Here is a 24,423-nt window from a genome sequence, read left to right on the forward strand (position 1 = left end):
CCAAAAGGAGACCCTGAGATGAGAATTTGTGTGCAACGACTTTCCTGAGGAGGTGGTTCCAGTATGGACTGTGAAGGAGTAGGGAAGAGACATGAAACAAGGAGAAAAGCCAATAAAGCATGTGGTTCTTTGTTTTGAGACAGGGTCTCGCTCTGTCACCAAGTCTGGAGTACAGTGGTGTGATCACAGCTCACTGCAGCCTCGACCTCCTGGGGCTCAAGGGATCCTCCCACCTGTTTCCCGAATAGCTGGAACTACAGGCACGCCACAACACTCGGCTAATTTTTGTATTTTTTTATACAGATGGGGTTTTACTGTGTTGCCCAGGCTGGTCTCAAAATCCTGAGCCAAACTGCCTCAGCCTCCCAAAGTGCTGGGATGACAGACGGGTGTGAGCCACCGCATCTGGCGCAAGGCTGTGTCATTTATCAGGTTACCACCAAGAGCGGTTGGAGCCTGATCCCAAAAAGGACACTCTGAGACACTGTGAAGAACGCACCATAGCAATGATCCTTGAGGGTCAGCTGCTTGGGGTATTTATTTCCTGATTTGTGTCTGTCACTGGCTAAAAGCTGCAGAGATGCCCACACACGCTTCAGGCCTGCTGAGAACACGGAACACACTCCCTCCTCCCAAGAGCAGCCTCAGACAAGAAACTCCGGGAGGAGCTGCAAGTCAGGGTGTCTGGAAACTGTCTGTATGTGACTTCCAAGGTGGGCCATGCAGGTAAATGGGTGGGGCACCCACAGTGTCTGCTTCAGGGGTTGATGAGTTTAAAGTGTCTGAGAGAAATCCAGTGCCAAGTGTCAGAGGACACGTGTGTGTTACAGACACTTCAGATAAGGTCCCTTCACCACAGCCGTCAAAGGCCTTCATGATGTGACATCTCCTTCCTCTTTGGCCTCGCCCCCTCTTGCTTTCCCCATTGCTGGCTCCAATTCAGCCACAGTGGCCTTCTTTTCTTTCTTCCAAGGCGTCAGACTCTCTCCTCCTCCCTGGCCTTTGCACCTGCTTCCTGTCTGCTGGGAATGCTCTCCTTGGCGACTTGCATGGCTGGCTCCTTCATGTTCAGCTCTCAGCTGAGACCTTACATTTCACTACCTGGTGAAAGGAATCTCTTCCCCACCTCCCCTAACTTAGTTCTCTATTTTGTCCTTTGTACTCTCTCTCTCCTTCCTTCCTGGCTCCTTCCTTCATTAACAAACACATATGGAGACTGGCTACATACTGGACCTGTTGTAGACACCAGGGAGAAAATGGTCAGCAAAACAAATGCACTGCCTGCTCTCCAGAGCTTCTGTTCCGGTTGCAGAATCAGATAGAAGCCAAAAACAATAAGGGCCAGGCACGGTGGCTCATGCCTGTAATCCCAGCAATTTGGGAGGCTGAGGTAGGGAAACCACCTGAGGTCAGGAGTTCGAGACCAGCCTGGCCAACATGGTGAAATGCCGTCTCTACTAAAAATACAAAATTAGCTGGGTGTAGTGGTGCATGCCTGTAATCCCAGTGGAGGCTGAAGCAGGAGAATCACTTGAATCCGGGAGGCGGAGGTTGCAGTGAGCTGAGATCATGCCATTGCACTCCAGCCTGGGCAACAAGAGTGAAACTCTGTCAAAAAAAAAAAAAAAAAAAGCCAGGCGTGGTGGCACATGCCTGTAATCTCAGCTACTCAGGAGGCTGAGGCAAGAGAATCGCTTGAACCTGGAGGTTCAACCTCAGGAGGCAGAAGTTGCAGTGAGCCCAGATGGCACCACTGCACCCCAGCCTGGGTGACAGAGCGAGACTCTGTCTCAAAAAAACAAAAACAAAAACTCCTACTTGCAAGAGCACTGCATGCTCGGGAGGAACTAGGGAGGGGCTGTGGCATGGACACCAGGGAAGCGCTGGCTTTAGCTAGGCGATCGGGAAGGTACCGCTCCTTCATTACTCATGTCACCTTTGTACTTGGCTGTCATCTGTCTCCCCTACTAGACTTCGGCTCCCTGAAAGCAAGAGTCATAGCTGCTTGGTTCCCCATTGTCTCCCCAGAGCCTGGCACAGGAGTGCTCAATAAATATTTGGTGAATGAATGAATGCCAATTTGGGCATCCTCAAGATAGGAAGGTGGTTACAGGCTGGGGTGGGGGGGACATTCTTCGGGGAGAATATATGGAAGGGAAAGAGCAGGAGACCTGGGAAGACCATGGGAGAGGAGCCTTAGAAAGGAAGAGATCTGGGGACCTGGGAGAGGCTGGGGCCAAGGATGCCTCACCTTTTCCTCGTGCCCATACATGCTTCCTGCAGCTTCTAGCTCTTCCTGATGAGCTGGAAAGGACTCTGAGGACCTATCGCTTCCAACACCAGAGGTCCCTAGAGTCTGGACCCAGAGGGCCACCCTGGGACATAGGGACTCAGATGGAACCTGAACTTCTTCACACCTGAAACCCGTGACCCCATCCTCCATACCTGAAAACCCCTGGCCCCATCCTTCTCTGCTGGGACTTGGCTCAGGTCCTGGGTGTCAGTCACTCCAGGAAGCATACCTTGACTCCCAGTCTGGGTTAAGAAGCCACCTTCTGGCTTCTATACCCCCAGTGCTTCCTTCAGTCACACCCTGGCCACACCAAGTGTCATCATCCTCTGTCCAAGTATCTGCCTCCTCAGCCTGGGGCTCTCCAGGACAGTGAGCCTCACTCATCTCTAGACCCAGCACCACCCAGCACAGGGCTAGGCTGGGAGAAGCCTCAGGTGGTGGCAGATGGGCCAGCAGGGACAGTAAGTAATGGCTCTGAATGCGCTGATTGTTCTGCCTTGACTGGGACACCTGGGGGTGGGAGTGAGAAAGGGTTAAGCTGAGGCTTAACCCTTTCTACATGAAGCATTCAGCTGATCCGAGATGTTGTGGGTCAATAGTAAGACAGAAGCTGTACCTTAGTGCCCAGAACCAAAAGGTGGGCACAGCTGGCACTCTGGGTAGAGCTCCATCCCTCAAGGCCCTTTAATAGGGGAAAAAATCTAGGAACCAAAGGCAGTGCAGGAGGGGAGCAGATTAAGCTTGTTCCTTTCCTTCCTTCCTTTCCTTCCCTCCCTCCCTCCTTCCTTTTCTCTTTCTTTCTTTTCTCTTTTTTCTTTCTCCTTCCTTCCTTTCTTCTTTCTCTTTCTTTCTTCCTTTCTTTTCTTTCTTCCTTTCTTTTCTTTCTTTTTTTTTTTTTTTTTAGATGGAGTCTCATTTTGTTGCCCAGGCTGGAGTGCAGTGGCGCCATCTCTGCTCACTGCAACCTCTGCCTTCCGAGTTCAATCGATTCTCCTGCCTCAGCCTCCCCAGAAGCTGGGATTACAGGCGTGTGCCATGCCCAGCTAATTTTTGTATTTTTAGTAGAGACGGGGTTTCACCATGTTGGCCAGGCTGGTCTCGAACTCCTGGCCTTAAGTGATTCACCCGTCTTGGCCTCCCAAAGTGACATGAACCACCGTAAGAGCTTATTTCAAGAATAAAGGGAAGGGTGGGCACAGTGGCTCACACCTTTGGGAAGCCAAGGCGGGAGGATCCCTCGATCCCAGGAGTTCGAGGTTGCGGTGAGCTATGGCACCACTGTACTCCAACCTGGGTGACAAAGTGTGACCTCATCTCTTAGGACAAAAGAAAACAAAGCAAACATAGAACTGAAGGAGTAATGAGGGCGGGAAGATTCGGTGGGGCCTCAGTTGGAGCTCTTGTCCTGGCTCTGCCACTATCTGTACAGTCCTGCGCGGGTCGCCACCCTTTCCAGCCTCGGGCTCATCTGATACTTGAAGCAGGAAGTGCAGGAGTGGCTATCTGCAAGGGCTGAGGCTGCAGGTCCCGCTGCGGCCACAGGGCAGTGGCCTAGAGACGGCCGGGGACAGAGCCAATGCGGGGGCGGGGCGTCAGGGCCAGGCTCCCGCGCGCATTCAGAGACAGCACGAGGGAGACGTGGAATGCGTGTGTTTATGTAGGTAGAAAAAGTGCACAGAACAGTGAGGGTGCAGGGAGCAAGGACGTCCTGGCCTGGCCTCCGATTCGCTGGAATTGCAAGGACCCTCCCCCAGTCAGGGGGCCCCCTCAAGGGTGGGAATAGAGAGTGGAGGCTCGCACAGGAGCTCTCGTCTGTGTGCGATTCACTTTGTGGGCGTGTGGGTTTAGGTCTGGCTGGGCCTTTTCTGAACTTGACCCCTAAGGACTCAGAGTACCTTAGGGGCGGGGCTCTCCAGTGGGTGGGGCCTCACACTCTGAAAGCGAGGCCTCTGGGTCTGCAGGACCCGCTTTACCGGGAGGGCGTGGCCTCCGGGGGAGAGGGCGAGCCGAGCGGGCTGTCAGCCGAAGAGCTTCAGGAAGCAGGGCTGGCAGTAGGGCTTGCCGGCGCGCTCCTGGAAGGAGCCTTTGGTGAGCGGGCGCAGGCAGAAGGTGCATGTGAAGTGATCCGGGTGGAAGCGGCGGCCCAGGGCCGACACGCAGCGGCCGGTAACTGGGAGGCCACACGTGGCGCACAGCGAGCCGCGCCGTGCGTGGAAGTGGTTCTCGCACAACGGGCGGCCCTCGTGCTCGAAAAAGCTGCCTCCCGAGAAGGGCGCGAAGCATTCCTGGGGAAGGGAGGCCGCGAAAGAGGACAGAAAGGTCAGCGGCCCCCGCCAGACAACGCGCGTTACTAGCGGATAACGCCATGGGACCTCGCCGCCCTTCCTAGACGCGAAGCCTCCCGTCCAGTGGGACCCTGCCAGGAAAACTCGCCCAACCCGAGGCTCCTAGCAGCACCTCCAGTGACCCGCCCCTCCAAGGCCCCGCCCCACAGCCCTGCACCCTTGACCCGCCCCTCCAACGCCCCGCCCCGCAGCGCGCACCCTGCAGACGAAACAGTCCGGGTGCCAGAGCGCGCTAAGCGCCGAGATGTAGTTATCCAGGATGGGGCCCTGGCAGCCCTGGCAGCGCGGGGCGAACAGCTGCAGGAAGTCCCGGCGGCAGTAGGGGCGGCCCTCGCGCTCATGAAAACCTAGGAGAGGGAACCGAGTGGGCTGAAGGCAAAGGGTGCGGGCGGGACGGGGGACCCACAAGACCTGAGATCTGGGGCGGGAGGAGGGGCAGTCCGAAGGAGGCTTGGGGAAGGAGGAGCCGGGTCTGGGGCGGGACGGAGCGGGAGGGCTTGGGTCCGGAGTCTGTGTGGGAGAGGGCAGGGCTAGAAGAGAGCAGAAGGAAAACCATGGCCCTGAGGACTCCGGAGATCGGAGGGGCTGGGGCGAGACGTCGAGGGGACCCGCAGCTTTTAAGGTGGGAGTCAAGTTCACTCTCACCCTCATCTCCGAAGGGCTCCCCGCAACTGACGCAGCAGAAATGCTCTGGGTGCCAGTGAGTGCCCAAGGCGGTCACCATTTTCTGCAGGGAGGGAGAGGACACTCAGCGCGGCCTTCGCGCCTTCCTCTCCCGCGCGGAACCCGGGTGACTGGGCTAAGGCATGCGTGGGGGGAGGGGGAGAAGATCTAACTAGGAACGTGGGAGTCAGAAAGGAAGAGTGGAGTCCAAGGGGCCGTGGACATTGCCAAGGGGTAAGGGTAGGGTAGCGCGGGTGGGGCGGGACCCATGCGGTGGAGGCCCGTCCCACAGCTTTCCGGGTGAGACAGGGCGGGCTCAGTGCGGCCGGGCAGAGCTCACGTGTCGGATGGGCTGGTTGCAGAAGCCACATCTTGGCGAGAAGCGCTCAAAGTAGCACTCGGGGCAGAAGGGGGCTCCATCCTTCTCGAAGAAGCTGCTGCCTCCCAGGGCGGTGGAACAGCCTCCGCAAATGAAGTGCTCGGGGTGCCAGGCGCGGCCCAGAGCCGTCACCACCTGCGAGTGGGAGGTGAGGCGTGGTCAGAGCGGCTCTGACGGCCACATGCCCAGCGAGGCAAGGTTTACGCGGCGTTTTTCGAGTCCTCTCTGAGCTATCAGAATAAAGAATCCAGTGTTCCAGATCACGCAGCCTGTAAGCGATGGAGATCCAGCTCCCATCTTCCACCTGCGCTCCAGGATTGACCTATGCATGAGGCACAGCAGGCACAGAGCCTGGAGCCCACAATACATTTAGGGGCCCATAAAAACGTTTTACTTATTTTTAAATCAGAGTTAAGACCAGGCTGGGTGGCTCGTGCCTCTAATCCTAGCATTTGGGAGGCTGAGGTGGGAGGATTACTTGAGCCCAAGAGTTTGAGACCAACCTGTGCATCATGGCGAAACCCCATCTCTACAATAAATAAATAAAATTAGCCGGGCGTGGTGGCGGGCGCCTATAGTCCCAGCTACTCGGGAGGCTGAGGTGGGAGGATTGCTTGAGCCCAGGAGGTCGAGGCTGCAGTAAGCCACGATCGCACCACTGCACTCCAGCCTGGGTCACAGAGTGAGACTTTGTCTCAAAATAAATAAGAGGGAGGAAGTGAAAAATCAGTTTTTAAAAATTCAGAATAAAAAAATGAACTAGAAGAAAATGCTTTAATATATAATAATAACATACCCATCTTTATACCAACACAGGCATAAAAAACTATGTATTTTAATGGACAAAGGGATTCATGAAGATGAAAGTGCCTATGATTTACAAAAGTCACAATGCCACCCTCCTTTGCTGAGATGGGCAATTCTGGGCTAGGAGTCAGGTACTTGATCTAGCAGGGGGCACTAGGTTAAACCCTAGGCACAGCTGTTGTCAATCACATCTGCTCAGTCAATAAGCCAAGGACCAGTGAACCCAGTCCAGACTCTGACGGAGGAAGAGAGAGCCTTTGTAGATGCATAAGAGATGGTGAATGGAGTCACTGAGTGTTTTGTGAAGATTGGATGAGATGAGGGTTTGTAAAGGAGCTGGCACAGTGCCTGGCACACAGTAGGACCATAATAAATGGTAACATGGTTGGAATTTTCACCCTACCACTAATCTGCTGTGTGGTTCAGAGCTTCAGTTTCCTCATCCATAAAATATAAGTAACAATGATACCCACTTCCCAGATTAACTTATTAAAAGGCAACAGCATAAAGCCCAGCTCCCACTAAAGATGGGTCTGTGATCGGTCTCTGCCTCCCTTCTCACAAGGCTCCACTTACTTGCCCAGCAATAGGTTTATTGCAGGAGCCACAGAGGCCCTTGGCCTGAGTGGGAACACCCCGGCGGCTGAGGTCAGACTGCAGCAGCCCCAGCATGGTGTCTAGGCTGCCCTTGCCAGTCGGCTCCGGTGGGGACGGGGAGCCCTCGTTTGTGGAGCTTGCCACTGGTGGCTGGGTTGGCCCAGAGGCTGGAAGCTGCAGCGGGGAGGACATGAGAATTGAGTCAGCAAGGCAGCAGATGTGGAATTATCTAGAAGGGGTTGGGGAGCCACAAATGGACACTGGCCCACTGCCCAACTCACATGGTTTTGAACACGGAAGTCAGAGAGTGAGGCCATCAGTCTATCCAGCTCCAGAGTGGCCGAGGTGGCAGAAGGCTTTGGGAGGCCAGGAGATGGGCTGGAAGGGCTGTGAAGAACATGCTTGTGTCATCTCAGAGCCTCCCAGAGCAATGCTCCCTCTAGTGACTCAGACATCTAGGACTAATCTCCTCTCAGCCCTGACAACAATGCCAAACTCACAGGCTGGGTCTTTTCTTGTCTTCAGACTGGTCCTCCTTCTGCTCTCCTGAAGCCACCTTGCTAGATGGGAACTGAGACATGATTTCATCTGGAGAGAGGGGAGGAGGAAGCTGCATATAGGGCTGTGCTCAACGCACCCTCCCACTTGAGGCTTTAGGTCCCTTTAACTGCTACTCTGGGACGTGTATTCTTCTTAGTCTCTGCCCTGCCCTTCCCTCCCCTGCCCCCATCCCATCAAGGTCTCTCTCAGTCACCCTGGTACCTGTGATGTTGAACTGGGTGGCATTAAGTTCCTGAAGCAACCGATCTAGCTCACAGAGCCCAGTACCCAAGACACCGCTGGAAGAGGAGAATGGAGGGGCCGCCGGGGCTGCAGGCTTTGGGGACCGAGGCTTGCATACCGTGCTGGGAAGCAGAGTGGGAGCCTGGGTTCAGGGGTGGGGAATCCAAGCCTTCTCACCTGTACGGATGAACCTCAGTTGGCCCCCTATGCCCTGGTTGCCAGACCCCTCACCTGTACAGATGGTCCTTGTCCCCCGAGGCTCCTGAAGACTCCCCAGACCCTGTCTACAGAGCGGAGACGCACAGGTGGGATGACAGGCCTGCACTCTGCCCCACTCAGGCTGAGATCCCCCATACACTAGGCCGAGTCTGGCCCTAGTGGCTGCCCCAGGCCCCAACATCCGATCTCACCTGTGGCTGGTGGCCATAGGATGGGGGAGGGGTGAGAGGCTCTGCAGGGCGCTCTTTGGGAGCCCCTGACCTTGGCATGTGCGAGGTGGTAGTCTCCAGGTCAGAGAGCAGGGCGTCTGCAGGAAGAGGACATCAGGGAGAGAGACAGGGGTCACGGTTAGATCGGAAGATAAGGTTCCCAGTGGGTAGTACTGGAGAAGGACAGAAGCCATTATTAAGAGCAGAGGTCAAAGGGCCAGAGCCAGGCAGAGCACTGCTCAAAGGGTAGCAAGGAATATTTATGACCGGAATATCCCAGTTGCTCACGCTGGGAGCCAAGCACAAACCCAGCCTCCTGATTATTTTATTCTCCCCATCTTCTCTGATGCAGTCAAAATGGGCTCTTCAACCAAGCCAAATTTGGCTCCCCTCCAAACTGCTCCATTGGCCCAGTGCCTGGCCCCCAGCTTTCTCATTGGACGCTCTCTCTTCCGTGCTCCTTAACTCCTCCCACTACCTACACAGGCCCCGCCCAGCCTAGCCACTACCAGGCCCCTGAGTCCCGCCCTGCGCTCCTCACTGGCGCTTCGCTGGGACCTGTCTTCTGATTGGCTGCTTCTCTGCGGTACCGCAGTTACCCCTACCGAGCAGCGCCCTCTACCGCCGGGGGCCGGAATCCCCTCTCTCCGGTGGAGCGCACAGCCTTCCAGCCCCAGGCTCCGAAGGGAGGACGAGATACCTGGGTCCTCCTTTCCGGACAAGACACCACTCTCCATCCCTGCATACCGAGATCCGGGTCCTTTGAGCCCCTTCACTTCCAGAACCCAGAAGTCCTGCCCTCAGTCTTCGTCTCTGAGCACCCGCGTGAAACCCTGAAGCCTTCGCGGGCGCCTAGGCACTCCTGAGCTACTATTCTCTTCCTTCCTCCAAGGACCCGACCCTCACCGTGCTCAGGAGCCCTTAACTCCTCCTCTCCCAAAACCCTGGCGCAGGCAGGCCCTCTTTTTTTCTCCAAAACTTGGTGCCAGACTTTCCCGTGCCCTCTACTTTCCCGGTCCCCGGGCCGAGGCCCCTTTAACCCCTCCCTCCCCAGAGCCCCGCGCCCGGGCGCCCGCGGGCGCCGCACCTCCCGTTCCACCCGCCGCAGCCTGGGATGGAGGAGCGGAGCGAGGGAAGAAGGGAGGGAGCGGCCGGCCCGGGAAAGGCAGGAAGGGAGAGGCAGGAAGGGGGACGTGGAGTTGGAAAGGAGGCGCGGGCAGAGGCGAAAAGCAGAAGCAAGAAGACAGGGATGGGGAGATGCGGGAGAGCGACGGCGGGGAGGCAGATCTGGGTAGCGGTGAGGGGCCACGGACCCGGGGATCCGGCCCCACTCACCCAGGTCCTCCATGGCGGGGCGCGGGCGGGTGGCGCGGGGCGAACAGGGCGGGGGCCGTGTCCGGTGGGGGCGGGGGGCGGGGGACGTCCGGGAGCTGGAAGCCCGGCCGTGACCATGTAAGGAAGCCGGGACCCGCTGGGATGGGGATGGGGGGGCGATGAACGGGGGAACCCGAGGTAGGGGCGTGGAAAGGAGGGAGCGCCCCGGCCCACCCGAGCCCAGCCCGCCGGCCTGCCGGGGAGGCGGCCACACCCCAGCCTTGGCCTCAGCTGCAGGGAGCCCCAGGAGGCCAGTGCCAGAAAGAAGTGGCTTCTCAGACCAAGCCCCGTAGCCGCTCCCTAGGGAGACTTACAGACATGGACTGCGGCCCCCAAGCAGACACCCCGCACAGCCAGAGCCTGAGTCCTAGACAAGAGCCTCCCTCCCACCCATGCCATTCCTGGGAGACTTGTCCCAGACGGAATTTTTGGATTGGTAGCGGGAGAGATGTTCTAAGACTCAGACCTCAGGTTCAGAGACCTTCCCATCGGAGACCCTGACAGATTAAATAGAGGCCCCAAGAGGCATACATACTAGACACAAAGAAATCTCAAGGACAGGGACAGACACAGTGAACCCACCCACAGACTCTACACTGGGACCTTCCCTCCAAGACTTGGTCATAGACACAGGTAAACTCGAACCCGGGCGCAAGCCCTTTGCAAATTCGGGGAAAACACTCGCAGGCAACCAACCCCCAGCCACAGCCACAAAGTAGCAAGGCTTCCCTAGACTGAGACCCTGAGAAAGGAGGTGGAAACAAGAGGCCCTAGAGGTAGCTGTGGACAGACAACTGTGCGGCAGCCACTCTCTTGGACAGATCTGGGCACTGGACTGTGGGTCTCAACCCAGGAGCAAATCAGAACAACCTGGGGAGCTTTTTAAAATGCCAGACGGGAATAGTGGCTCACACCTAGAATCCCAGCACTTTGGGAGGCCAAGGCGAGCAGGTCACTTGAGGTCAGGAGTTCGAGACCAGCCTGGCCAATGTGATGAAACCTCGTCTCTACTAAAAATACAAAATTAGCCATGCGTGGTGGCAGGTGCCTATAATCCCAGCTACTTGGGAGGCTGAGACAGGAGAGAATGGCTTGAAGCCGGGAGGCGGAGGCTGCAATGAGCTGAGACTGTGCCACTGAACTCCTGGGCGACAGAGGAGACCCTGTCTCAAGAATAAAAAAGAAAAAGAAAAAAAAAAATGGGCAAATGACCTGAATAGACAGTTCAATACATTATATAAATAGCCAAAAATTACGTGAAAATATCCTCAACATCATTAGTCCCCAGAGAAATGCAAATCAAAACTACAATGAGACGCTACATCATATCTATTAGGATGGCAATAATAAAAAAGACAGGTAATTAGGCCAGGAGTGGTGGCTCATGCCTGTAATCCCAACACTTTGGAAGGCCGAGGTGGGTGGATCACCTGAGGTCAGGAGTTCAAGACCAGCCTGGCTAACATGTTGCAAACAGTCTCTACTAAAAACACACAAAAACTTAGCTGGGCATGGCGGCAGGCGCCTGTAGTCCCAGCTACTTGGGAGGCTGAGGCAGGAGAATCCCTTGAACCTGGCAGGTGGAGGCTGCAGTGAGCTGAGATTGCACCACTGCACTCCAGCCTGGGCAACAGAGCGAGACTCCATCTCAAATAATAATAATATTTTAAAGGCCAGGCTTGGTGGTTCATGTCTGTAATCCCAGCACTTTGGGAGGCCGAGGCAGGCGGATCACCTGAGGTCGGGAGTTTGAGACCAGCATGGTTAACCTGGTGAAACCCCGTCCTACTAAAAATACAAAAATTAGCTGGATATGGTGGCAGGCACCTATAATCCCAGCTACTCAGGAGGCTGAGGCAGGAGAATCACTTGAACTCGGGAGGCAGAGGTTGCAGTGAGCAGAGATCGTGTTAGCCTGGCTAACATGGTAAAACCCAGTCTCTACTAAAAACACACACAAAAAATTAGACGGGCAAGGTGGTGGGCGCCTGTATTTCCAGCTACTTGGGAGGCTGAGGCAGAAGAATACTTTGAATCTGGCAGGCAGAGGCTGCAGTGAGCTGAGATCGTGCCCCGGCACTCCAGCCTGGGCAACAGAGTGAGACTCCATCTCAAATAGTAGTAATAATACTATTTTAAAGACCAGTCTCGGTGGTTCACGCCTGCAGGCCGAGGCAGGCGGATCATCTGAGGTCGGGAGTTTGAGACCAGCCTGGTTAACTTGGCAAAACCCTGTCTCTACTAAAAATACACAAATTAGCTGGGCGTGGTGGCAGGCAGCTGTAATCCCAGCTACTCGGAAGGCTGAGGCAGGAGAATCACTTGAGTTAGGGAAGCAGAGGTTGCAGTGCACAGAGATCGTGCCACTGGACTCCAGCCTGGGTGACAGAGTGAGACTCCGACTCAAAAAAAAAAAAAAAAAAAGAAAGAAAGAAAAAAACCTGAAAAAAAGAGGCATTTAACAAGTTTTTGTGAGGATGTGAAGACATTGGAACCCTCACACATAGCTGGTTGGAATGTAAAATCATTCACTAACTTTGGAAAATAGTCTGGCAGTTCCTCAGATGTTTAAACATAGAGTTATATGATCCAGCAATTTCCCTTCTAGATATGTAACCAAGAGAAATAAAAGCATATTCCACAAAAAAAAACTTGTACGAGTATTCATAGCAGCATTATTCATAGTAGCCCCAGAGTGGAAACAACCCAAATGTCCGTCAACTGATGATTGAAGAAACAAAAGTGGCATGTCCATGTCTTAGTCTGTTTTGTGCTGCATCATAGAATACCTAAGGCTGGATAATTTATAAAGAACAGAGATTTCTTTCTTTGTGTTCTAGATGCTGGGAAGTCCAAGGTCAAGGGCCCTACATCTGGTGAGGGCCTTCTTTCTGCCTCATCCCACAGCAGAAAGTGGAAGGGTAAGACAGTGCAAGAGAGGGGGTGGGGTAGGGGCAGAACCCATCCATTTATCAACTGTCCACTCCCTTGATAACGAACCTACTCATGCAATAATGCCATTAATCCATTCATGAGGGAAGAGCCCACATAACCTAATCACTTCTTGAAGTTCCCACCTCTCAACAGTTGCACTGGGGGTTAAGTTTCCAACACATGAACTCTGCGGGGACATGTTCAAACCACAGCAATTCATAAAGTGAAACTGTATTATTCCTAATAAGAAGAAATGAGATGATACAGTGTGGATGAACCTTGAAAACATTATGCTATGTGAAAGAAGCCAGACACGAAAAATCACGCACTGTATGATTCCATTTATATGACATGTCCAGAATAGGTCATCTGTAGAGGTAAGATGTAGATTAGTGGTTGCCTAGGATTGGGGGAAAGGGAGTGTTATGGACTGAATGTTTGTGCCTCTCCCACTTTTATACATCAAAGTTTAACTCCCAGTGTGACTATATTTGAAGATAGGGCCTGGCTGGGTGTGGTGGCTCACGCCTGTAATCCCAGCACTTTGGGAGGTCAAGGCAGGCAGATCGCCTGAGATCAGGAGTTCGAGACCAGCCTGGCCAACATGGTGAAACCCTGTATCTACTAAAAATACAAAGTTAGCCGGGCATAGTGGCACCTGTAATCCCAGCTACTTGGGAGGCTGAGGCACGAGAATTGCTTGAACCAGAAAGGCGGAGGCTGCAATGAGCCAAGATTGCACCACCACACTCCAGCCTGGGTGACAGAGCAAGATTCCAAAAATAAAAATAAAATAAAATACTGATGCCCAGTCCAATGTGAGTAAAAAGGTCCCAGGCATCGATAGTTTTTCAAAGCTCTCTGCTTGGTTCTAATGCATAGCCTGAAAACCAGAGACCTGAACCAACACTCACAGAGGCTCAGAGACAGCAAGTGTCAACCTCAGCTGCCCAGAAGCAGACCTTGGCAGGCCCAGTGCAGCTCTCCCCAAAATCAGCCTGCCACTGAGGAGTCAAAAATCTGCAAGCCAATTATTAAAAAGTAAAAAAGCAACAGATGTTGGCATGAATGTGGAGAAAGGGGAATACTTATACACTGTTGGTGGGAATGTAAATTAGCTCGACCTCTATGGAAAACAGTATGGAGATTTCTCAAAGACCTACAACTCTATCATTTGACCCAGAAATCCCACTACCGAGTACCTACCCACAGGAAAAGAAATCATGTAAAAGACAGCTGAACTCGTTGTGTTCATTGCAGCACTATTCACAATAGCAAAGTCATGGACCCAACCTAAGTATCCATCAATAGTTGACTGAATAAAGAAAATGTTGGCTGGCACAGTGGCTCGTGCCTGTAAATCCCAGCACTTTGGGAGGCTGAGGCAGGAGGACTGCTTGAACCTAGGATTTTGAGACCAACTGGGCAACATAGCAAGACCCTGTCTCTTTAAAAAAAATGAAAATGTGATACACATACACCATGGAATAGTACACAGCCTTAAAAAAAGAAATAATGTCCTTTGCAGCAAAGTGGATGGAGCTGGAGGCCATTATCCTAAGTAAACTAACCCAGGCACAGAAAACCAAATACTGCATGTTCTCCGTTATAAGTGGGAGCTAAGCAATGGGTACACAGGGGCATGAAGATGGAAATAGACACTGGAGACTCCAAAAAGGGGGCGGGTGGGTGTGGGGCAAGGGCTGGAAAATTACCTATTAGGTATAGTGTTCACTCTTAGGGTAATGGGTTCACTAGAAACCCAATCCCCCCAGTACACAATACACCCGTGTAACAAACATGCACATGTCCCTGAATCTAAAGCAAAATAATAGTTTAAAAAAAAAAAAAAGATCTGGAAGCCAGGTGATGGAGACCCTGCCTTGGAGACCAAAGCAATGTGAGCCCTTCCCTCTCCTCAATGCCAGCACAGGTCTTTGTCTGTCTCTGGGCATGAGATTCCCTCCACAGCAGGTCTTCCCTCAGACAGACAGCAGGAGGGCACATGGCCCAGGAGATGAAAAGGGAGCCAGAGAATGGGGACCCAAGATGGGCAACAGTCAGTAATGCAAAGGCCTTCAACACATCATCAGACTAACAGCATTCCCTCAGCACAACCCTTTCAGCCCCGAGCAAGGTCTGCGTGTCCAGTTGGGTTGCTGTGTCAGAGCAGTGAGGCCCTGACAACAGGAAGCAGGCTTCCCCTGGGGCCCAAAACCACATCCTAAGCAGCAGCCTGGGAACTCAACCCTGTCCCAATACTTATTAAACTGTCACATGCAAGGGTGGTCTGTATCCAGACACAAAGACCTGAACAAGCCCCTGCTTGGTGGGCGAAGAAACAGAAGCAGACACACCACACGACACGGGTATCCAACTCCAAAGTGTTTAATCTCAACTCCAGAGGTCTGGGCCAGGCCAGGCACCTGGGGCCCTGGGCTGTTCTGCTTCTCTGGGCCCCACGCCCAGACCCTGGCCTTGGCTTCTCACTCCCGGGTCTTCAGATCGTCGTCATCCTGGGGTCCGGCTCCATGTTCTCACCGCTCCTCTATGACGACTCCTTCTGCTCAGCCTCCTCCCTTGCCAGTCTCAGGGAGGCTCCTTCACAGCCAATTCATCCTTGGGTCCCCTTCCCAGGGGACTTCAACAGTCTAGGCAGGGACCCTTGCCCCCAACTCGATCCCCATCACCACGGCCAGTAAAGCCTCTGTCAGGGGCCCTGCCTCTTCACCTGCTGCCTCCACAAGCCCCACCAGGGCCAGACCCCGCTTCCTCGGGCACTGCTCTGGCCCCAGTGTCCAGCGGGCACAGTGGGCAGCCAGCCGGGGCCGGCCCAGGCGAAACACCTCACCCACTGACTCTGGGCCACCCTGGGGTCCTAGGTGGATGCGGCCCACGGCCTCTTCCAGCTCCTCCTCCAGCCCAGGCAGTAGGAAACGGCCAGCAGCCTCCAGTGCCTCCTCGGCCTCTGAGCCCAGCAGGGGCTGGCCTGGAGGGGGCACGGGCCCCAGGGCAGCCCCACAGCCCCGACAACCATGCAAATGATGCAGGATAGGCCAGGCTGCGCCAGGTGACAGGCCTCGCAGGGGCACCAGGTCCATCTGGGCTTCTGCAAAGCTGCCTGACAGCAGGGCCCGGAAGAAAGGGGAGGCGGTGGCTGAGGCTGCTCGCTGGGCAGGGAGCTGGAGGCCTGAGTCCAGCAGGAAGTGCAGGTCGGGAGCTGGGACAGGGGCTGGGCCCAGCAGAGGTTCATAGAGGCAAGGGGACGGTGAGTCTAGGTCCATGGGGACTGCCTGTGGGACGGCTGGGCTCATGGTGGGAGACACCAGGTCTTGGAGGCAGGAAAGGGAGTCCGCGGCAAAGAAGAGGAAGAGCGGGTGTGGGGCCGGCCGGGTCAGCGCCGCGAGCAGGAGCCGGAGGCCACCCTGCTCCAGGAGCAGCCGGCGCCACAGAGACGGCTTCCTACAGGGAAGAGAGGGCCTTTCAGAAGGTGAGAAACGGGCCTGGGAAACACAGCACTCCTCCCCAGCCCGGCAAGGCACCCACTTCCCACTCACCGGCAGATGAAGGGCAGGGTCAGCGCGCAGGCCACGCGGTCCTCAGGGCTCCCGGAGAGTAAGAGGTGTGTGAGGGCGCCGACCCCGAAGGGCGACTCAGCCTGAACCGTCAGGTTCTGCAGTAGCCTCTCCCCTGCAAGTGGAAAGCTTGTCAGGCTGGGAGCTGGGGTCTGAGACAGGACTCTGGGCCCATGAGATGAAGGAGGGTAAAACCTCTGGGTGAGAAATCAGGGCACTGAAGAGGCAGTGCTGGGCTTGGGACACTGGGAACCTGAGGTCCAGGACCAGGACAGAAGGTGGGACGGTCAGGGTGTAAGTCTGGGCCCCTGAAGCAGCCTGTGGTCAGGGCACAGCAGACAGGGCAGTTCCTGGCAGTGCTGGGGGTGGTGGTGAGGGCGGGGTTCACACCGGTGGGGTTCACAGGTCAGGGTGCCGGTGGGGAGCAGTCAGGACAGCGCTGAACCAATGGCAGAGCCAAGAAAGAACCACAGACCGGCCTGGATCCTGGGCGTGGGACTGCATCTGGAGTTAGGGTATCTAGGCCCCAGGGCTTGGGCAGAGGACACAGCAGAATTCTGCCTGTAGGCCCATGGAGGGACCAGAACGTCCTGCTCCCCACCCCACTCCGGTGACAGGTTGTCTGGAGGACGGGCTGGGGAGGACGGGTGAGTGGAAAGGTGAGGTTCTGAGCCCCTGGAAGCCATGGGGGAGGACGGAGACGCGCACGGGGGCAAGGAGACGGGTGGGTGTGGGAACTTACCCAGCTCTCGGTGGCGGCTGTGGAGAGTGGGCCGGGCACGTGGTGCCGGCCAATCGTCCGGCGCCACCCCCAGCACCAGCCAGGCCCGCAGCAGCGCTGCGCCATAGCTGCGCACAAAGGCCTCGAGGCAGGCAGGGTTGCAGGTGAGGCGCGACAGGATGCGCAGTGCACGTGGGCTGGGCGGGCCCGGTGCGCCGGTCACATAGGTCAGCAGGCCGTATAGGGCCGGGCCGGTCACAAGTGCCCCGCTTGGGTCAGGGGCCTGGGAAAAGCGTGAAAGCAGCAGCAGGGCTGGCCCTTCGCGTCCCCAAGGCTCCTCGATGGCGGCGGCGGGGCTGCGGCTTGGAGTGCGCTGGGTGCGAGGTGCCCGCAGCGAGGTCGGGGTGAGGACCGGGCTGGCCGGCTCCACAGGCTCCGGTGGAGGACACTGCTCAGGAGACCAGTCGGGGGAGATGTCATCAGGGCCCGCGGCATAGCCCTCGGAGATCAGCCACGACCTGTGGAGGGAAGAAAGGAAGGAGACTGAACCCAGTGCCAAGGTGAAGGGGCAGAGTCCAAGAGGCCTAAGCGGTCTTTTTTTTTTTTTTTTTTTTTTTTAAAGAAACGTGGTCTCCCTCTGTAGCCCAGGCTGGAATGAAGTTGTGGGATCCTGGCTCACTGCAGCCTTGAACTCTTGAGCTCAAGCGATCCTCCCACCTCAGCCTCCCAAGTAGCTGGCACTACAGGTGTGTGCCCCCACACTCAGCTAATTTTTTAAATGTTTTGTAGAGATGGGTCTTGCTATATTGCCCAGGCTGGTCTCAAACTCCTGTGCTCAAGCGATCCTCCTGCCTTGGCCTCCCAAGGCGCTGGGATCACAGGTGTGAGCCACTGCATGAGCTAAAAGCTGTCTTGGAGGGAGGAAAAGCCAGGGGAGAGGAGCGTGGAGAAAGGGGATAAATGGAAGTGAGAGGGGATAGGACTAAAATCTCATTCAGCAATTACTGATGCCTGTCATGTGCCAAGCTGTTCTTTAGATGCTGGGTAGAAGCACTGAACAAAGTGCCTGTCCTCCTGGAGTTTATGTTCCAGTGAGAAGAAGCAGACAAGAAGTGAGAGTACCATAAGTTATGTTAGTGTGGGACCAGTGTAGAGTACAGGGGTCATGGAGAAAATAAAAAGGAAATAGGAAGCGCTGGGGGCCGGGCATGGTGACTCAAACCTGTAATCCCTACACTTTGGGAGGTTGAGCTGGGAGGATCACTGTAAGCCAAGAGTTCAAGACCAGCCTGGGCAACAAAGCGAGATCCCCAACTCTAATGTTTCAAAAAAATAAAAAGAGTTCCTCAGCTTTCCTGTGACGCTTCAGCTCATGAGTGACAGTAAGAGAGTAAGAACTTGGACTCCAGAGTCCATCATCTTAATCTGCGTATATCCCACCTCCCAGTGAACCTGTCTGGGGCCCAAAGTTCAAAGGTGCTGGGGTGGAACCAAGGTTAAAAGGTAGATCCAGCCAGTGCAAAGGATCACACCCGTAATCCCAGCACTGTGGGAGGCCGAGGCGGGTGGATCACCTGAGGTCAGGAGTTCGAGACCAGCCTGACCAACACGGTGAAACCCTGTCTCTATTAAAAATACAAAAATTAGCTGGGCATAGTGGCCAGCACCTGTAATCCCAGCTATTCGTGAGGCTGAAGCAGGAGAACTGCTTGAACCCAGGAGGTGGAAGTTGCAGTGAGTGGAGATGGCACCACTGCATTCCAGCCTGGATGACAATGAGACCCTGTCTCAAAAAAAAAAAAAAAGGTAGACCCAGGGGAGTAGAGTGTGTTAGACAGGAACTGGCAGGTGGCTGTGTGGGAATCAGGAGTCTGGGTAATAAAAGTCTTATTCAGACAGAATGGGGGTGGAGGTAGTGAAGAGGACCAAGACAGACACAAACCCCACGCCACCACACTGCTCACCCTCCCAGGCCCTGAGGCAGGGACTCACCTGAGGCTCCGGAAGCTTCCAGCCTGTGCCCGCTCAGGGGTCCTCTCCTCAGGGAAGTCCCAGGAAGCAGCTTCTCTTCCCTCTTCTTCCTCCTCGCCAGCCTCCCCACACAGCTGCCCAGCCAGGAGAGGCACAAGTCCCAGAGCTTGGAGCCGGCCCAGGGCCCCAGTGTCATACAGAAAGCCCACAAGGGCAGCCACAATACGAGGGTGCCATGCGCTGGCACGAGGGTCCCGCAGCAGGCCTATCAGTAGATCCAAGCCACCAGCATCCCGCAGCCGGGCCCGGTTGATGGCCTCACGACACAGGAGGCACACAGCCCGCACCAGGGGCTGCTGGGAGGCTGGACTAGCTCCATTAGGACCCCGGCGCTGCCGAAGCTCATCTACCAGCACCTCCACCCCACCAGCATTGCCCAGTGCAGGCCGAATCAGGCCCTGGGCACACAGGTTGGCGAGGATCAGAATGGTTCCCTCGCGTACTACCCGCTTGGGGTGGGATGCCAGGCTGACGAGTGGGCCCAGTCCCCCACCCAGACTTAGCTGCTCAGCACAGGCCCGGGAGCAGCCTCGGCTGAGTTCCAGGAGGGCACGGACGAGGGCTGAGGTCAGTGCAGCATCTGGGGCAGTGGCTAGGAGCTCGGCCAGAGGGCGCACTGCTCCCTGCTGTGCCAGGGCCAGGCGGTGCTGGGGTGAGTCTGCCAGGTTGCGGAGGGCACGCACCACGCTCTGCAGGCACTGCGAGTCCTGGCAGGCTGTCAGGCTCTCCACAAGCAGGGGAACAGCACCTGAGGGCAGGAAAGAGGAGCACAGAGGGTGAAGAAGGACAGACACTCAAGCCTTTCTTCCACTCCGAGCCCTAGCAGATCCCACCCTCAAAGCCTCTCACCAGCACAGTGGATGTCCCCACAGCTCTCAGGTTCCATGGCTAAGTTCCCCAGGGCACGGGCCGTTCGGTTCTGGATGCTGTCTGTCTTCATGCACTGAAGAATGGTCACTGCAAGGAGAGTTTGGGCTTGTGAGGGTTCTACCCCTTACTGTCTCTCTCATCAGTCACCTCGAGAATGTGGCCTGAGAGGGCTGGGAAGGCTTTCAAAAGAGGCTAATGCTCAGCAGGGCACAGTGGCTCAAGCTTATAATCCTAGCACTTTGGGGGACCAAGGTGGGTGGGTCACTTGAGGTCAGGAGTTCGAGAACAGCCTGGCCAACGGGGCCAAATCCCATCTCTACTAAAAATACAAAAATTATCTAGGTGTGGTGGTGCGCGTCTGTAATTCCAGCTACCTGGGAGGCTGTAGCAGGAGAACTGCTTGAACCCAGGAGGCAGAGGTTGCAGTAAGCTGAGATTGTGTCACTGCACTCCAGCCCAGACGACAGAGCAAGACTCCATCTCAAAAAAAATTAATAAATAAAAGGAAGAGGCTAACACTCGAGCTGGGTCTGGAGGGGTACACAGGAAGGTATTTGCCAGAAGCACAGTGGATGGGGGAGTGAGAAGGCATTTCGAGTTTGGAAGTAGCCTTTCCAAAGGCCCAGAGGTAAGATGCAGTGTCTGTGAAAGGCTTCAAATGTCAGGCCGAGGGATCAGGACTTGAATGTGAAGGCACTGGGGGCCACACAAGGGTTTTATGAAGGGGAGTGACATGATACAATCTGGCATCCATAGGGAGAATGCATTATGGGGGAAAGAATAGGAAGGGAGGAGTCAAAAGGCTATCATAATAGCCCAAGCATGAAAAGACAATAGCTTGAACCAACCCAGCTACCAGCATCACACAGCACAGAGGTAACAGTCTCTGGGCACACAACGGAAGTAGGGAGAGAGAGAAGCAGATAGATTCAGAAGACATTTAAAATGAAAAATAGTAGCTGAGTGATGGGGGTTATTTAATAACCAAGGCTCTTATCAAACATAGATGGTCCAGATGCATTTTATGTAAATTTTAAATACATTAATGCTTCCCTTTATCCAAAAAGTTAAGATGCCATCAAAACTAGCTTAATTTTGTGGAAGGCAGGTAGTGACATGTAAACTGCTTTCACACACTGCCACTAGGAGGCACCAATTTAGCTGGTAAACAGAAAAGCTTATGTTTTGCTAGGATTTGTTCTTACTGTGCTGGTTTTAATTATTTTTATTTATTTTTTCCTGCTTCCTAAGTGACTACTGGTTTGTTTAGTTTTCTAAGATATGAGGTCTTGTTATGTTGCCCAGGCTGGAATGCAGTTCCTATTCACAGGCACAGTCATTGTTCGCTGCAGCCTCTACTTCCCAGGCTCAAGGGATCCTTCCCCCTCAGCCTCTCAAGTAGCTGGAACTACAGGCGTGTACCACTGCACCCAGCTTATGCTAGTTTTTAATAACCTGAAGTCCCCATGCTTAGAATATTTGTATATTCGTACTGTATTTGTACTTCGTTTTCTCCCCACTTTGATTTTCTGAGGTAGCTATCACTGTCCCATTTTACAAGGAATCCTAGCCTCAGAGGGGTTAGGTGACTTTTGCAGAACTCCCTTTCTGAACCACTACACCTTCCAGCTCAACAGTGGGACTTCAGAACCTTGCACAGGGCCGGACACACAGTGGGCACTGAATATCTGCTATGAACATCATAACTGGAGAATAAGAATCATCTGGAAAAGTCACCAAATAACCCTTTGGCCTCCGCTAGTCTAGCTTCGAAAGAAGTCCTCAACAACCAATTCCTAGATAATGGCTGTAATTATCTGGTCTGGGAGGACTCTCTCTCATCTAAAGAGACAACAGTGACGTCACGGGGCACAACAGCTTGAGAAACAGGAGCGGTGCGCCATCACAAAGCACGTTATTCCGGGATATGACACAAAGAACTCCAAACTCCCGGCCCAGACAGCGAGCGAATTGCAAACCCAATCTTTCTAGGAAACGGAGGCGGAGCACTTACCCAAAGGGAGTATGCCTCCGAGTCTGCGCACTTCGGCCCGGCACGCCCCTTCCGTACAGCAATCGGCTAGGATGCTAAGCGCCAAGTCCAGCGTCTTGCGCAGGCGCACTGGCGGTGAAGGCGTAGACGACGGCACAGAGGGGGCGGGGCCCGATGCGGGGGCGGGGCTAGAAGCTGCTGACGCGGCCGAGGGGGCGGAGCCGGGGCCTGCCTGGGACGGGGCGGAACCCGCTGCAGCCGCTCGCCGTAGCAGCGCGAGTAGGGGGCGGAGCCCGCCGCGTGCCCGGAAGCGCTCGATTCCCCCCGCTGCCTTGATGTGGCGCGTGCGGAGGGCTAGGAGCGCGCGGCCCAGGGGTGTCTCGTTGGTAGCTGGGTCCTTTTCCCCACCCAGACCCTCCCCGGCCGCCGCCGCGAGCTGCGCGAGGCAAAACGAGAGCGAGTCCGTGAGGGTTGGCTTCGCAGCCGCCATCTTGGCTCGGGCCTCAGACTCCGCCCCGCTTCTCGCCGCTGATCCCAGGGAGCGGAACTGGAAGACAGGGGAGTCGCCGGGCACCGCCTCGCTGACGCTGTTTAAATAGCGCCGTCGCAGCGATGCAAGTCGGAAGTTGTAGTTCTCGACCCCGGAAGTCTGTCCTTGCAAGAAGGTGCGGCGGTACCCTTATCGCTGCGCAACCTGGGACGCGCCGGTAGTGCATGCGGGAGGTGTGGTCCGCGCCGAGCTTCGCACGCCTACCTCGGGACGCGCGGGAAACTCTTCCAAGGCCCTCCAGGTGGGCCGGGGCCTCCGGACAGCCCAGACGTCCGACCACGGAGCCTTCGTGCCGTGCTCCGCCCCCGGCGTGCACTCGGCGGGGACCGCCTTTCCTCCTCTAGGCTCGCTTCGCTGCCCCCCAGCGGTGGTGCGGCCCGGCCCCGGGACCGACTCTGAGAACCCCAAGCCGGGCCGAAAGTGCGAGGGTCCTGACCGCGCCGCAGACGCGGGTTAAAGAAGAGGGTTAAACCTACCGAGAACGTTCGCTGCCTCTTCCTAGGGTGACGGGCTTTTGGAATTTTCCGTTTCCGGAGCTGGACCCCGGTATCCCGAGTGTCCTCCGCTCTGGACGTGGTCCTGAGCTCAGGAGCTGACGTCTAGGAAACAGGGAGTTCTTCACCCGCAGTGCAGTCGGCTGTGCCAGAAAAGACAAGGGAGAATCCGGACGGGACGGGGCGGCGGGGGAGCGGAACGTTAGCATCGCGGGGAGCCCCCAGGTCACCCCTGGATTGCGAGGTGGCTCCGCCTGAGGGCCCTTCCTGGTGTGGCAGGGGCAGCTGCCCGCCTGGAAAATCGTCAGGCTCTGGCCCTGGGGAGGAAGAAGCCTTTGCCAAGAGCAACCGTCTACAAGCCCCAAAACCTGCGAGTGCCGGAAGTGTGGGCTGACCACAGCCTACCTCCCCGGCTTCATTCACCGCCAAGGCAGCCACGCTGGTGACAAGCCTTACCGTTGTCCGGGGTATGGCAGAAGCTTCCGATGTGGCTCTGATCTGGTTAAGCACCACTGGGTACACACAGGTCAAAAGCCATACTCCTGCCCAGAGTGTGACCATCGCTTCAGCCCTACACCTGTGCCTTGTGTGGTAAGACTTTCAGCATCACCTCAAACCTGATCCAGCACCAGCGCTTACACACCGCTAAAAGCCTTACCGCTGAAGGGACTGCGGAAAGAGCCTCAGGCTTAACTCCAACCTGTTGAAGCACCTGCGGTCCGCATGGGTGAGAAGGCCTCTAAATGCCTTGTTTGTAGTAAGAGTTTTGTGCACAGTTGGAATCTGCTGCGGCACCAGCACAGTCACAAAGTCTGGAAACCTGATGCTTGGTGATGAGTGTGGCCAGAGCTTCCGCCAGAGCTCCCACCTGCCTCGTCCAGTACGCAGCCCACAGCGGCGAGAAGCCCTGCATCTGCCTGCAGTGTGGCAAGGCCTTAGCCGGAAGCTTCAACCTGGGCCAGCACCGGCGGACTCACCAGGGCGGCAGCCTCTGCCTGTAGCCCTGGCTTCAGTTTTAGCTGAAACTTCAGCTCTGACTCTGGTTCAGACCTCAAGGAAATGGAAGGAACCAGGTCTCTAAGCAGACCCCCTTCTGCTCCCCTAGGGCTGTTAATTTTAGAGCTAATGATGGGATTTGGTTGGGGCGGAGTGGGGGGGTCTCCACATCTTTTTGCCCAACCTTTGCCGAGTCAAGGAACCCCAGTCTGGGCTGGGCGTGGTGGCTCATGCCTATAATCCCAGCACTTTGGGAGGCCAAGGCTGGCGGATCACTGGAGGCCAGGGGTTCGAGACTAGCCTGGCCAACATATTGAAACCCTGTCTCTACTAAATAAAAAAAACAAGCCAGGCGTGTTGGCTCTCGCGTGTAATCCCAGCTACTCGGGAGGGTGAGGCAGGAGACTCACTTGAACCCTGGGAAGTGGAGGCTGCAGTGAGCGAAGATCGTGCCACTGCACTCCAGCCTGGGCAACAGAGACTCTCAAAAAAATAATAAATTTTTTTTTAAAGAAAGGAGCCCGAGTCTGGAAGAATCTGAACACTAGAGCTGTCTGTGATCACTGCCTTCAAAGAGCCCACCCAGCTAA

General features: G+C 55.5%; 2 protein-coding genes across 4 annotated transcripts; both read right to left on the reverse strand.

Moving 5' to 3' along the window:
- Positions 1-3,928: 3,928 nt before the first annotated feature.
- Positions 3,929-9,767, reverse strand: TGFB1I1 (transforming growth factor beta 1 induced transcript 1). Of its 2 annotated transcripts, none has more exons than XM_003916806.4 (11): positions 9,631-9,767; positions 8,278-8,393; positions 8,099-8,151; positions 7,847-7,989; positions 7,585-7,672; positions 7,366-7,471; positions 7,064-7,258; positions 5,642-5,815; positions 5,284-5,365; positions 4,837-4,985; positions 3,929-4,578 (listed from the first exon to the last, which is right to left on the reverse strand). In XM_003916806.4, the coding sequence occupies exons 1-11, from the start codon at positions 9,641-9,643 to the stop codon at positions 4,312-4,314; spliced, it is 1,386 nt and encodes a 461-aa protein (XP_003916855.1). In that variant the 5' UTR covers positions 9,644-9,767; the 3' UTR covers positions 3,929-4,311. The 2 variants fall into 2 exon arrangements, with proteins under 2 accessions (XP_003916855.1, XP_009194588.1); XM_009196324.4 differs by lacking the exon at positions 9,631-9,767 and adding an exon at positions 8,996-9,325.
- Positions 9,768-14,973: 5,206 nt separating this feature from the next.
- On the reverse strand, positions 14,974-23,764 carry ARMC5 (armadillo repeat containing 5). Of its 2 annotated transcripts, XM_003916805.5 has the most exons (8): positions 23,294-23,764; positions 22,820-22,942; positions 21,815-22,340; positions 19,780-19,887; positions 18,892-19,678; positions 16,921-17,417; positions 16,161-16,293; positions 14,974-16,065 (listed from the first exon to the last, which is right to left on the reverse strand). In XM_003916805.5, exons 1-8 carry the CDS (start codon positions 23,396-23,398, stop codon positions 15,255-15,257), a joined length of 3,090 nt encoding a protein of 1,029 aa, XP_003916854.3. In that variant the 5' UTR covers positions 23,399-23,764; the 3' UTR covers positions 14,974-15,254. The 2 variants fall into 2 exon arrangements, with proteins under 2 accessions (XP_003916854.3, XP_031514147.1); XM_031658287.1 differs by having other exon boundaries at positions 14,974-16,083; positions 21,815-23,764.
- Positions 23,765-24,423: the final 659 nt, after the last annotated feature.

This window comes from Papio anubis, chromosome 18, assembly GCF_008728515.1.
Source record: "Papio anubis isolate 15944 chromosome 18, Panubis1.0, whole genome shotgun sequence".
Taxonomy (NCBI): Eukaryota; Metazoa; Chordata; class Mammalia; order Primates; family Cercopithecidae; genus Papio; species Papio anubis.